The sequence below is a fragment of the Coturnix japonica genome, chromosome 1 (genome assembly GCF_054131305.1).
Source record: "Coturnix japonica strain WE chromosome 1, WE-NBRP24, whole genome shotgun sequence".
NCBI lineage: Eukaryota > Metazoa > Chordata > Aves > Galliformes > Phasianidae > Coturnix > Coturnix japonica.
Genome location: NC_140663.1, coordinates 15,429,461 through 15,444,460, shown reverse-complemented (window position 1 = coordinate 15,444,460; position 15,000 = coordinate 15,429,461). Strand labels below are relative to the sequence as shown.

At 33.1% G+C, this 15,000-nt stretch overlaps 1 protein-coding gene across 4 annotated transcripts in view; it reads right to left on the bottom strand.

The window, feature by feature from the left end:
* Nucleotides 1-3,568: 3,568 nt before the first annotated feature.
* TAFA5 (TAFA chemokine like family member 5) overlaps nucleotides 3,569-15,000 on the bottom strand; it is a 487,828-nt gene continuing 476,396 nt past the window's right edge. Inside the window, exons 3-4 of one of the 4 annotated variants that reach the window (XM_085515222.1) lie at nucleotides 5,528-5,707; nucleotides 3,569-3,676 (exon numbers count right to left, since the gene is read on the bottom strand). In XM_085515222.1, the coding sequence (XP_085371348.1) occupies nucleotides 3,635-3,676; nucleotides 5,528-5,707 (222 nt within the window). In that variant the 3' untranslated portion in view covers nucleotides 3,569-3,634. The remainder of the gene's footprint in view (nucleotides 3,677-5,527; nucleotides 5,708-15,000) is intronic. The other 3 variants (XM_085514839.1, XM_085514918.1, XM_085514955.1) reach the window with 3 other exon arrangements.

The following is a 15,000-nucleotide window of genomic DNA, read 5'->3' as shown; positions in this document are numbered from 1 at the left end:
GTCACCTCTTAAATTTCTTATGTATAAACCAAAAAGCATATCTTTGTTAAAGCACATTGTTAAGACCTTGAATACTTTCATATCTCTTTTCTGAAGCTGTTCTAATCTGTCATCTTTGCTCTAAAGAGCTTCACACAGTCAGTGTTCAGGTAATGACCTCACTAATTTAATGTACTGCAGTAATATAATCCTTCCCTTCCTACTCAATAGTGTCTTGCTTATCAAGGTGCAATAGTTTGGAGCTATAGCCTTCCATGGAAATTTCAATGTACTTTCAGATTAATCATTTTCCTAAGGTATTTGTGCCTTCCTATGTCTTTTCTTTGCTTGGTTTTATACTTACCTGTCTTAAAAGGCAAGTGGCTGTGGCTGTTGAGTAGCCTTTATAACAGTCAGTATTTATGTCATCCATTGACTTCATCAGAAATGACTCTGTGTTTTCTTCCACTCAGTTTAAGACCTTCCAGATGCCTATTTAATAACTCAGAAGTTTCAAAAACTGCAAAACAGTTAGGTCATTTTATTATTATTTTTAAAGTTTGATTAGTGAATAAAGAAAATAAAATCCAACATGTCTAACGCTATATTTTATAAAATAACAGTCTCTAAGTTCCTTTAATAAAGCTACAGCTGGACAAAGTAGGAAATTGTGGCTACATTTTAATAAGTCAGATTCAGTCATCACATTCAGATAAAGTCTGAATGTGCCAGTTATTCTTTTAAGTTTTCTATCTACCTTTTGTAATAAAGATAGTAGATTATATCTTGCAGAAAGCAGGACATGATCCATTTTACTTACTAGTTTATAGGTATTATACAGAAGCAAATTTCACAAATACTGTGTATTCCCTAATCGAGGTAAGCTGCCTTTTGAAGCACACAGTAGATTTGCCATTCAATTGAGAGTTTGAAAATTAAGTCAGAGCAACAGGATTATTTTCAAAACCTTAGCTAAACTCCCCAAAGCCTACAAGCCTACATTCAGTACATGTATATAAAGCAAGAGTGTTTCAGTAAGTGTAAAATCTACAGATGAATAGTTAAATGTATAGAAATTCAGATACTAGAACAGGGAAAAAACTAAAGGTGAAGAGGAGTAAAATAAAAGAAGGAAAGAACTCTAGAAAGCAGAGGAAGAGACAGAATTTTGAATTATAGCATTGTAGTGAGGGAATATGTATTTCTATGATCTTGTGAAAAACCCAGGCATTGCAGCTGCATAAGATTTAAATAATAAAAGGCTTTCATTGTAATGGGAAATAACAAGGGTGCTAAATAATAGTATTATAGATGTTAAATCAGCAGGTCCAGATAATTTTGTCTCCAAGTGCTGTAAAGAGTCAGCTGAGGAGATCTCTTGATCATCAGTGATGATTTTCAATAAGTCTTGGAGCACTGGAGCATTTCCAGAGGCTGCAATGAAGCTAATGTTATGCCAATATTTTAAAAGTATAAATGCGACAACTAATTATAGGCCTGTCATCCTGACATTGATCCCAGACAAATTATGGAACAAGAGATATGGGATTTGATGAATAACCTATTAAAAGAGGATAATATAATTAATGGCAATCAGCACGAGCTTATAGGAAAGTCATACTTTTGAACTTGCTTGTAAGCTGATCAGGAAAAGCTATAATCGGACTGATAAGGATAATGATGATGATCTTGGTTTACTCCTGTAGGTCATTCAATTTCAAACTGAATATACTGTGATGCCGATGATCTTGGTTTACTTTTGTAGGTCATTTAGTTTCAAACTGAATATGCTGATTAACAAAGAAATTGCAAATACCAACTTTACGTATTAAACCGACCAAAAGCTTCTAATACATGAGTTTTAAAATGAAACTCTATTTAAGGTACTTTCAATGAACATGTGTTTTTCTAGTACTGTGCCAGATTTTTTGCCTTATTTGCAGCCTCAGTAAAACTACATTTGTGAAAAATTTGTGGATACCATGGCAACTGGAGTTGTGGAAAATGAAACAAATAAAAAGTTGTTGACAAGAAAGTGATGTGCACCAGTAGGTAAGGGATACAACAGTTTAATTTATTATAGGCAAAAGAAATCACATATCTATGAACAATACTGTAAATAATGCTTATGGAATGGGGAAATCTGTCCTGGAAATTAAAACCCTAAATTCCTGAGGATGAGTAGTACTACAACTGGAAAAGCTTAATGCAGTCCTCAGGACTGCAGCTTTCAGACTCTCTCTCTGACAATGACATACTGGAAAAAGCATAGTGAAAAGTTACAAAATTAATAAAATGTAAGAAATTAAATCTTACACATTAAAATTGTGTATATAAAATTAAGGTACTGCTTTCACTTTTGTTCTTCAGCAGCTTCTTTCAACACATTAACAATACTAATAGGAAGTAGTCAGCTTTTGTGAATATCTCCAAGGTTCACTTAAGATTTACCAAAGAAAATGAACAATTTATTTATTCTTAAAATATATTGTCCATTACATAATTTGTTCTTTTACTGCTTCTCTGAGACTTTAGATTTTCTGTTCCTCACTGAAGTGCACAATTATTTGGTAGTATTCCTAGACTGTTCTGATGAAGTTCTATGAGAAAAACTGAGACCTTTGACTTTTCTTGTTATTGTTTTTGTTTCCACTAAATTCAACATAATTCTAACTATTGCTCTCAAGCAGCAATATCAAGAGGACATATGCTTCTAAAATGCTGACTAATTCAGGACCTTATGAATAGGAGGTAAAAGAGTAGCTGAAGTAATTGCTGCTGCTTCTAGTGAAAGGTGTTTAGCTGCTGTCCTTAGTGAAAACAATAGCAATCTCACATTCAAACTGAAACAATTTGAAAAATATTTAAAGATATTATAAAAACAAGCACAGTAAAAAATTTTGAGTTGACTTTACAACATCACTACTATTCTGTGATACATGCAACTTAAAGGAAAGTGAAGTAGATGCAGATATGTGGATGCTTTCCAAGTAAAAAAAAGAAATACATCATTTTTGAAAAAGAATAACTATTAAAAATTTTATTCTAAGAAATACTATATTAAACTCCTTAAAGACTACTATTGAATTCTGGTAGATCTTTCTCTAAAGACAAGAAGTTCAAGATTCAGAAGATAAACAGTGACAGATTTAAAATTGTACTGGAGAACAAATTTTTCATAAGCTGAAAGTGCTTCATCCTGCTATTAACTGACAAGAAGCAGCTAAATCATTGTGAATATAACAAATTAACTGGTACCTAGGTATTTTGTACATACGCACTGTCAAGATACTGGAGTGTGAAATTAGTGAAGCATTTATGCAATATACAAGCATTCTGAATATGATTATACGTAAGGGATGATCTTAGCAATTATAAGTTGCAGCTCAGACTAGAGCAATTACTCTTTTACATCAGGTGTTAAAATCTAATGGTTTTAATGCTAAAGGTCCCTATTTTTTATTCCTTCTCTCTAACACCAGCTGTATAGATATAGTCTATATAGCCATCCACTAGCATGAGTACAGTTTGCTTCCAGTTTTGGGAAAGCTGTGTGCCTGGTTTGTTTATTTTGATGCAAGACTTATTTCATTTTTGTGGTGAGAATGCATACAATAACAGTTACCTCCATACTCTCAGCCTGCAGAATTTCCATTCAGAGGGGTTGCCAGGTTCTTCCTCGTATCTCTGTTCCTGTCTGTGCCCAGAACAAGGAATTAAAAGGTATGTAAGATGTCAGGTAAGTAATGAGTAAGCTCTGGATACTTTAAACTGGACAGTTTGTCTGTTCCTCCTGAACCAAAGAATCCACTTAAAACTGTCTCTGCCTATGAAAACAACTTCTAACATTGCTATTCATTTTTATTTTTATTTTCTTTTTTTCCTCACTGACATTTAGAATAAGGAAAATAGATATTTTATTTTTTTTAATTTTTTTCCCCCCCCGTTTTACTTGTGTTATATATAAAGAAGTGTGAGTAACAATTCCAATTCATTGAATAAAACTGATATGGACAAAAGAATAACATAAAATGAGAGATAATTTAAAAAACAGCAGTCCAGATGTGAAGATGTATCTAGACCTGTACTACAAGCTCTAGTACAACTCTAATCATTTTATACAAGATTCTGTATTCAGTGTGAGATAACAATTCCCTGTGTAGTTGAACACACTGTGAACCATTTCTAAAGCTCCAGCAGACAGAAGTCTGAACTTTAAAAGAATCCCATTGTCTTAAAAAACATAAATTATGACATGACATAAGCTCAGTATTCAAAGTAGTTTTTAGAAAGCCAGCTGAGTTGAAATAATCTCTTATTCTGTCACTGAAGCCAATTTACATAAAGCTTTCCAAGTTATGTTTGGAACAAAAAGAAATCCAATTTCTTTGGATGAGGGCTAAAAAATGCCTTGTTCTTCAGGCAAGTGAAACCACAGATACATGGAGTTGGTCTTTAACTTACTGTTAAGCTTTGTGCAGATGTCCTCCAGCAAGGATTCTTAATTTCATTTTTGTACATATTATCTACTGAATTATAAATCTAGAAACACTGACAACTGGCCTGAAGTAAATCAATTTTAATACAATCTGAAGCCGATTTGGATCTTATTTTCCTCCTATGTCAGGATAATCACTGAGGTAATTTGCATGATTAGCAGAAAAACTCTCAATACTAAAAATGTATGCATGAAAACCCATAGTGCTTTATTTTCTTTTGTATTTCTAAATGAAACTGAACACATTATTTTTTCTTTTGTTGGTTGGTTGGTTGGCTTGTTTTTTTGGGGTTTTTTTTTGTTGGTTTTTTTTTTTGTTTTGTTTTGTTGTTTTTTTTACCTAAGATTCAGGAGTCTACAGAATTAGTACACTGTTAAAAACATTTGTGGGAGCAGATGGTTCATGTATTACAGGTGAGACAGTGGTTTTCATCTTTCCTCAAACTTAAATATTAGATGTGAGTGAAATCAATAATGTCTCATTCCAGCAAGCTGCTTTATCACTAGCCACAGAATTAATGTCTGAGGGGATCACCAATTTTTCACCATGAGGTGATCATTAGCTAATACATAGTGCATGCGGTGTAATTTTCAGCTTCCAGAGTGATGGAGACAATATTCATAAACAGTAATACTTTCTGTAAGAAGTTATTGCCGGAACAATACAAGCACCATTCGCTATGCAACTTAATAAAGCAATTTTTGTTTCTTTGTAATAAGTTATCTGATCTGTCTGAATTTCTCTGACAACAGCTCAGCTGTTTCTAAGCTGAAAACAGAATTGTCTTTTTTTTTCATCAGACAGAAAAGTTCACATTCTGCTAAGCATTCATTTGAATGTCCTTATATCAGGGCATGTCCTTATGTAGCAGCAAATTCAAATTTGACAGGGGTAATAGCTAGCAATTCTCACTCATTCTCTCTAAGCCAGCCAAAGCTCTCAAACTCTCCAAATGAAACAGGTATGTACATGTAGAAATAAGGTAGAAAATAAGCACTTTCACCTTCTGTCATGGCATCTTTGTATACAAAATTTATTCATGTTCTTACCTCTCCCTGTATCTCAGTACATCCTTGATCAACCAAGGCCAAACCAGAGTGAAAACAGAGTTTCCTTCTAATCCTGCTTCTAGTCTGGGCAGGGTCTAGGCTCTTTTCTGAAGTTGAGATGGGAAGATCTTTATTTTCCATGTTTGCAGTGGCGTATGTCTCTGCTGAATCCAAACAATGCTGAGAAGAGAGAAACCCAATTGAGAGATAAATGTGATTTTTACTGGATAGCAGAGAAAAGTAACCTAGGAACAACAACAATAACAGACCAATAAGGTAAAGTTTGGCTGCAAGCACAGTGGAACTGAGAAAAAAGCTGCGAAATGATGGGAAAGGAAAGCATAGAATGGTGAGCCATTTTCAATGTGGAAAGATGTAGAGTGAGACAAAACTGGGTCTGGTTGAATAAATAACCAGGATGAAAAGAAGGAGCAAAGAAATTAGGTGATAGGCTTAAGGATGAAAAATAGGAAAGGAACTTTATGGAAAGAGGAGGGAAAAAAAAAAAAAAAATTAGAGTCTGACCAAGAGACACAGAACAAGGGCATCAAGGAGGAAAATAATCCAACAGTTAAGTATAATCTAATAAAAGGCTTTTGAAAGAACATATGCCCTAGTAACATTTTTAGAACAGAAACAATCTAGATAAATAATAGAACAGAGTGATCTCATGGAGAAAAGTCAGAAAAAATATCAGTACATATAGACTCACAATAATCCTGCTTCAGAAATGCCCTTTCACTGCGCTTTATCAAAACTGATAAAGTTTTACTTTTATTTAGATACTTTATTCATTTTTCCAAACTTTCACTGCATAATTTTCCTCACAACAATATTTTGGAGATGTATTCAATGTAATAATTAAACAATATTATTGATTTATGTCTGAAGTACCTATTTCAAAAGTATTTTAGACTTTTTATATTGGAGGTTTTGTTTATAGAGTTTTCTGAATTAGGGAAATATTATTTTTCTACTGAGATTATTTTATATTCATTAATGAACATATTTTGATGGAAAAAAATAATTGCAGGGTTAAACTTACAATTTGTCCACAAAGCTACAAAATTAATGTTGGGTTCTTTCTTTCCTTTAATTTTGGATAATCTCTCCAAAATTAACAAAAATCCTAATCTTAAAAACAGTGCTATTCTCACAAGTACTTACATATTTTGTAAGAGTTTGCATTTGCTGCACAGCTAGATTGCAACACGGACAAGAAGAATAAATTATATGTGTAAGATTAAGTGAAGTATAACAGCACCTGGAAGGGATGGACATAACTTTTGAAACTGCCTATCAGTTTGCTGCTCTCATCCAATTTTAATGAAAATATTTAAAGCTGATAAAAAACAAGGTTATGTGGAGGATAATGATTCAAAAATATTATATAAATATAATAAATATAAATATAATAAATATACAAATCAAATGAAGTATTTTATTTTGAATTTTCTGATAGTACCCAATAGTCAAACATCTTGATGAATGATGGTGTCCTTAATCTGACAGTTTCTTGAAGATTTGAATATTTATTCATGTATCTTTTCCTATGATTTGCTTACACTCTCAAAAAGCGGTGTGTTTAATTTTACTATACTACATTAGAAGAAAGGTAAACCAAAATAAAAGATGGTAAGAAAATGTAATCCACTCTGAAAAGTTTGCATGTTACTCAGAATGTGTACGAAACATTTCTAATGGGAATATATGTAGAGATAGGTAGGTTAAGAAATGGCGCTGTCAAACGTGCTCAAAGTGCACTAACTGAAGCAGGAGGATGCTTGAAAATTTAGGGTCTGTCTATAGTGCTCACCCTTTTGACATGGTGTAGCATACAAAATTTAAAAATGAACAAGCAAGCAAAAACAACAACAAACAACAACAAAACAACTTCAACAGTATGTTCTGAGTAACATTTTCAGTTCTGTTTAATAATTGCATCACTTTGGGAAAGAAAGAAAAAAAAAAAGTGCTTCATTACAAATTCTCATTGTTTCTTATCCAGCGTGCTCAAATTTTAGTGGTTTAGATAAAAGTGAACAGAGATCTGGCTATGAGCAATTTCCATTTCAAAACCTCATCCACATAAACAAGTGTTGGCCAACACAAAAATAAAAGGAAGATACGGTCTAGTGCAGCTGTGATTACAATAGGCTTAATCACAACAGAATGTTGAGCTCAGGATTGTACTTCTTCATTTCTAGAACTGCTGCATAGTCTAGAAACTGAAACTGAAACTTAATCATCCTACTATGCTTTCATGCAGATAAGACAGATGAGTCTAATAACAGCTATTGTTGCTTAATATCCTGGTAAAGAGATTGCATCTGCCATTGTAATTTGGACATTGCTTCTCTTCTGAGAAAATAATACATTTGTTTTATTTTGCTATATGTTTCCTTAAAAATACAAATATAATTTCAATAAAATAACATCTCTGGATAGAAATGAATTCTGTATCATATTGTATCATTTGTTTGGTATTGTTTTGAGTGGTAAAAAAGAAATATAATTAAAAAATGTTATTTTCATTATTTTTAAATTACTTAGCATCAAAAATCACTTCTCACAGATCAGAATTTAACTAAGTAAACACATATCAGTTCTCTCAGTAGAAAATGATATGAGGTCATAAGCCTCATACACACAAACATTCAATAACGTGCAAATAAAGTTTCATATAGATTTTCAAGGAATTAGCTATAGACAGTCTTTCAAATTCTCCCAGGTAACTGATTCCATGGTTTTTTCAGTATAGTGGTGTAAATGGCAATTTCTTTTAGTATGGAGATTCTGGCAAGTCTTTACCATTAATCGATTTGTACAACTGTTCCTCTCAGTGTAAAGTCATTCTCTTTACTACGCCACTGTCTTTGACCCATCTGACTGTGTCAAGGTCTGGGGACAAGAAAGATGTGGAGATATTGGAAGGAGTCCACAGAAGGGCCAGATGCTCAGAGAGATGAAACACCTTTCATATGAAGAAAGGTTGAGGAAGCTGGGTTCATTCATCTCAGAGAAGGCTCACTGCAGACCTCACTGCAGACTACACGGACAGAGAGAAAGAAGGTGACCAACATTTCACATGGGAAAATAACTGATCTCTGAAACTGCATGTTCTTTGTTGGTCTGAGTGAAACAAGGGGACTACGAAATAGAAAACTACTGAATTTTTTGTCACTTAAGCATAGATATATGTTACTCTTACAAACATGCATGTGTTAGAAATTGACATTCAGTTTGTCCTGATGAAAGTGCAATTATTGTAAGAGATTTTGACATCTTTTTTATTTCATATGACTGTTCAGTGTTCATGTGGATTTCCTTTATATCGTAGATGTACAACCTTTTGGCTTTTCTGGGCTGCATCAAGTGAAGAGTCTAATTGTCTTAGGCTGCATTTCAATTATATAGTTAATGTATGTATTAACAAAACTCATGATTATTTTTTTTAATATACGTTGTTTAAAAGAGAGTAACAAAAATATTATTCAAGCAGTATTTGACCTTTGTGTGTGTGTGTGTGCCTGTGTGTGAAACTAATGCATCAGTGTGTAGTTTGATGGAAGTAGGTGCCAGTCTTACTAAATTGTCAAGATGCTCATTGGATATTTTTTTGTCTAATTTCAGTTTTCCTGTGCTTTGTCTTTTATAACAGTTGTTCACAGATGTACATGCAGCTAAAAATCAATTATTTGAATAAGGCATGGTTGTGAAGTGAGAAATCATTTTTCTACTGAAAAGAAAGATCTAATAAAAATCTAGTAAAGAGAAATGATGACACTTTTCTTTCATTTAACTGTCCAATTGCAACTGTATATATTCCATTTAAAAATTTGGAGGTAATGAATTTATGTTGAGTGACAACCGAGTCACAAATAAACCCAAAACTTGATGATTTTTGCAGCAATCTTGAAACCTGTTCTCAAATTCCTTAATCAAAAGGGAATGCTAAGTTGTATATTTATGCAATTTACAAGACTGTGTTTAGCCATTGTATCAAAAATGCATAATGTTATTTGCCATAATTTGAGCATGTCATAACTGAAGTTTAATATCAAATGCTAATATCAAAGGCTTTAAATAAAGCACAGACAAGCTGATTTTTACCTTGAAGACACATGTTCAACTCACGTAAATGAGTGGTCAAATCCATCAAACATGCTAAATCTGTAAGCTATTTTTCTTTTTCAAGTTCCAGCACCAGTTTTCCGTTTGATTCTAGAGCTCATTTCATTTCACCTCACAAATCGTAAAATCTTTTCAGCAGTTTACTCCAACTTATCCATCTTACTTCAGAGAAGTTAATGTTGTTGCTTTAGTTAGCATCCATACTTTAAAGAGCTCCAGGAATAATCAGTGGCACAGTAATCCCCTGGACTGTACAAAATTCACAATTTTGATGAGCATTTGCATGGCATTCTCCATTTTCAAAGCTTACATGCATAAAAGTATCACAAGCACTTGTAACATGTAATGTATGTGAGTTTTGGTTTGACTGAATGTGTGTGGTGGGTGCTAAAGGTGGAGTTAACAATGTACAGTGCCCTCCATTCCACAGCATCATGCTGTCACCTAAATAGCCCACATCATGAAAAGTATCAGTAAAAGTCAGATAATACTGTTCAAGTTTACAAATATGTGGGGCTACGTTACTTGCTGTTTGGGGCCATATGTGGCCCAGGGGCCATAGGTCAGACACACCTGTATGGGATGATTTAAATAATCTAATGTCAGTTGCACATTTGCTGGTGATGCCGTGATTTAACATTTGACATCTATATGATTTATCCCCCTTCGCTCTTGCAATCCTTGCTGTTGACCCTACAACTCAAACTATAGTAGGTCTAGATCCTGAACATAATATAAATTTGCCTTAAAAATGTATTTTTGCTATGTAATATATTAACTATTAATACATAAAATTATTACCATTATGATATCTCATACCCTTCATTTGCAATTATGTACAAGATTGCAATTATTACTGGTAAGACTTTATTCTTTTGGAACTTCTAATGACATTTTAAATTTTAGTTATAAATGTGATTCATATACTTTTCATGAATAACTGTAAATGGACAAAATAACTAGCATATCAGTAGAAGTTTCCATATATTTTTTGAAATGTAATTTTCCTCTTCATTAAAATTTGTGCAGGCTGTATTCTAAGCTCTGTGATGAGGAGGTATCGGTTCATATCTAAGCAGTTCATGGAGAATTATAAAACAGAGTGCTGAGATAATTAAATAAGTATTAAGTGGATTAGTTGGTCACATCCCAAGGCGCTGATAGGGCTTTTCAGTAACTGTGAATGCAAAATGACTACAAAACCTGGTGGTATGATTTCATTCATGGATTCAGTTGTCTTTGAGAGCAGGAGCTTTCACTTTCTGCCATATGTCGTACATGCTATTCTACAGCAATTAAGCAAATGGAAATGATGATATTCTAATTATTCTTTGTTTTATATATCAGCTTAAATATCAGGAAGGTTCTATAATGAAAAAATGACTCATTGCAAGAATTTCATGAAATCTGTGCTAAGCACAGAACCTTCTAATTTCTGTGTAGAAAATATGAATGTTATACCATAGCATGTCTGCATTACTCTCTAGGGCATGCACAAAGAATCTGGTGATAGCTGATGACTAGTTGTCACAGGTATATGTTGTAGACAATTAAATTTAAGTCTGAAAAGCCAAATGGCTGCTTCTCATGACTTACATACCAAAATAACATCAGTGAACAGCAGCTATTTTCATCCTTACATGAAGTCCCCTCCCTGACAAAAGAAAAATAAACATCAAAAACCAAAGCAAGCATAATGTCTTATGTCTTACTGATGTAAGAAGTTGGTTTAAATGCTAGATTTCTAACATTTTTTTCTTTTCACTACAGATTAAGAGTTTTCCACATTTTCAAAGACAAAAAGGCAGAGTTGCAGAGATCCTAAAATGTATTTGAGTGTGTAAGTTTGTCATTCATCAAAAACATTCCATAATTTTATTTATTTATTTATTTATTTATTTATTTGTTTATTTTCCCCTGGAAAAATAGATGTTTCCCTGCTTCATATATTTAATGCTAAACTGGTGTTTACTTTTAAACAGTTACTTAATTAAAATAAATACTTATATCAAGATTAACAGGATTCCTTTTGCCTGGTGTCTTAGAACACAAATAATGCATTCCAAAAAGCTAATCACAGAAGAATTGGCTAAGTAAAGGAATTGTTCTTGTACAATAGAACAGTGTCCATACTTCCTTAATTGATAGTCACAAGGAGAACAAATAGAAACTAACTGCAATGATTGCTAGTTTTTTTTGTGTGTGTGTGTGTGTTTGTTTGTTTGTTTGTTTTCCTTCCGCTTTGGAAATTCTAATCATTCATCATCTTGCCTACTGGCAGATCCCCACTGCTAGGCATGTGATGCAATCCTGGGATGGCAGCCTGAAGAGAAAACTATTTCAAAGTAGAAAGCTATGAGCAGCCACAAGCAGCTCTAAGTAACACTTTGAAATAACTTGGCATCCTTTCTTTCTATAACTTTGTTCCAATTTCCTCACTTTTGTATTCAGCCTAGAGAAAGGTTCTTAAGCAAACACATGGGAACTGTTTCATTGCAGATATTTTAGTGTGTGTTAATTTATCAAATGTCTATATAATAATCCTTCACAACTGTATAGGAAATGTTGACTTTCTCTCAGAATTTCCAGTGTTAAAAATCTGATGAATGAGCTTTTAGCTTCATCCTTGATTCCCTGGAAATATGTCTTTGACTTATGAGCTTCATCCATTTATAAGCCTTCTCTAAAGAATAACACTGTTACATTTTTCTTCTGAGCTTTGTGCATTTTTTGCAGTGTTTTTTAATATCAGATACACATCTTCCTGACCAACCTTTCCATTTTGTTTCAGGTATTAATCTCTGATGGATTTGTCTTTGGATCTCTGAGTTTTCCTTTGTGACTCAATTTAAATTCTTAGTAACAACATGCTAAAGATTCCCAAGACGTTTCACTAAAGATTCTTTTCTTCAATAGAACCTCTGGCTCAGCTTGTGAATTACAGACACATCCTGAATTATCAGAAGGTTATGAAAGGAAATTTATTTTAATACGCCAAAGACCTATGGATAACTTTCCTTAATTGCTTAGTTTTTTTCTTAAGAAAAAAAAAAATAATAATAATTAAAAGACGTAGTTCCATAATTAGCAGAAAAAAATAGATAGGAAAGTAAAATCAGCAGGTAATTATAATTAGTTATTTACTTCAGTGCTTTCCAGGCTTCAGTCAGCAAAGTTATTTGCTGGTAACAAGCTTATTTTGCATTCTCATAGCTCTGTATTTACAACTGCATACCTTTATGACCAGTTTTGAAATAATGAGATTCCAGACAATTCCAATTTTATATGTTCATTATTTAAAAGTGATTATCTTAAAGAAAATATGCATTTATATAAATAGAAACTTGAAAACGTTTTGTCAGCATTGTGTTTATTATTGTTGTTGATTGGTTGGTTGGTTGGTTGTGTTCAGTTTGTTTGTTTGTTTGTTTTGGGGATTTTGTTTTGTTTTGTTTTGTTTTCCAGAAGAATCGGAGTAGGGGAAATAGTTTGGTTACCAATACACCATACAGCTTGTTTTGCCACCAAGTCTCTGAGGTCTTTTTCCAAGTATTTTAAAATCTCTACAAGCTGAGAAAACTAGTAAAGTGGATATAAAATCCTCCACTGAAGTGACTTTATGCAAATGAGTAATGCAGTCTCCAGGATGTTTATCAGCCCAATCTGTTTCTGTCTTAGCATTAACTTCATAACATATGTTTGAATCTATTTTATGATACTGGTAGCACTTCTCTCATGTGAACCAGGAATTGGCCTGAAAACTTTTGATTAGTAGCAGCTTGCTATACAATATAGGAAGCCACTGTATAGATCCTTAAAAATGATTTCAAACATTCCCTAAGCATCACTTAAATAAATTGCTCTTTTGAAGGATTGTAGAATAAACTGATGAATTGATTCCAGACATTACACACTCTTATGCATTTTTTCATGCTAGACTATACTACATTGTGTCATTTTGGTGACTTCCCTACTTTGTTTCCTTAGTATTTCAGAGATGCTGTTACTGTGAATAATGCAATCTTACAAGATCTAAATAATTTTGCATATCAAAAATTAGCAGTAAAGAGTACCATTGCTCTGTTCTCTAAATTTTTGTTTCTTTAGAAGAAAGAAAAAAAAAAAATTATTTATTTATTTTTTTTTAATAATGTAGACAATACTTATTACTTTCTACTGCCTATCTATTAAAATAAACACAGCCTACAAAATGTGAACAACCTATTTAAATATCATCCTCATGAAAATAGTTTTCTCTTACACAGAATTCATTTTTAAAGTAGATTTCCTTTTCAGACTGATAAAAATGGAGTAGGGTATATAAATAGTCTACATCAAATTGACATTGTGTTACTTCTGTTCGTAATAAAAATGAAAATTCAAAACTTCAAAGCTTCTTGGAAAATTCAAAGCTTCTTGGTATTTTTAAAACTTTACACTTCACAATTTTAAACAGTGTTTGCATGATTGCAAATTCATTTTTGAGGGTGCAAGGTTTCAGTCGCATGATCTTACAAATTCTCAGCTGTATAAAAGTTCACTGATCAAGGAAATATATTCTGTATTTCTATCTCTTAAGCCTTTTTATAAGATCCTGAATAAAATATTGTTTTGCTAATGAAAAAAAAAAGAAGGACAGGACAAGGCCTGGGCCAGTCATGCCATAGGAATGATACAGTGGACAGTCAATATTCATGCTTTTCTTGTCACAGCTGCGGTAGCAGGAGGTATAACAAGAGAGAACTGTGATAGCTGCAGATAGGAAGACCTTCTTACTCTGTTGCAGTATCTGTTACCCTTGCTCATTCCTTTGGAGCTGGTAGAGAAGTGAGCCCAGCTTTCCACTTCCCTCGTGCAGCAGGGAATGTAATGGTGCAGTGACTGTTTTTCTGACTCCAGCAAGAAGCTGGCTTCAAAACACTGCACAAGTAGATGCTCCTCTACTTTCTTTCAAATTTATCATTCATAAATCTGCACTGCTGTTATGCTTCCACTTTGTTCTTTTCTGCCTGGTTTCATGAATCATATACTTTGATTTCTACAGTGATGCAGCTTTGTCAGATAATTAGCCCATAGCAAGCAGTCACGGTGAGATATGGATCTGAAACCACCAGGCGGAAATGGATATTTTACCTTCATCACCATTTTTATTTTTTGCTTGATTCATAAAACATTAGATAAAATTTTGGCAAGCTTTCCTCTTTTCCAAGTTATTCTTTGAAAGAAAGACTTTCTTGAGTTTTACCCAAAACATATTTGACTTTGACTCAAGAAACAAGAAAACAAGAACAAAACAAAAGAAGCAAACAAACAAAAAACACCTCAATATCTGATTTCTG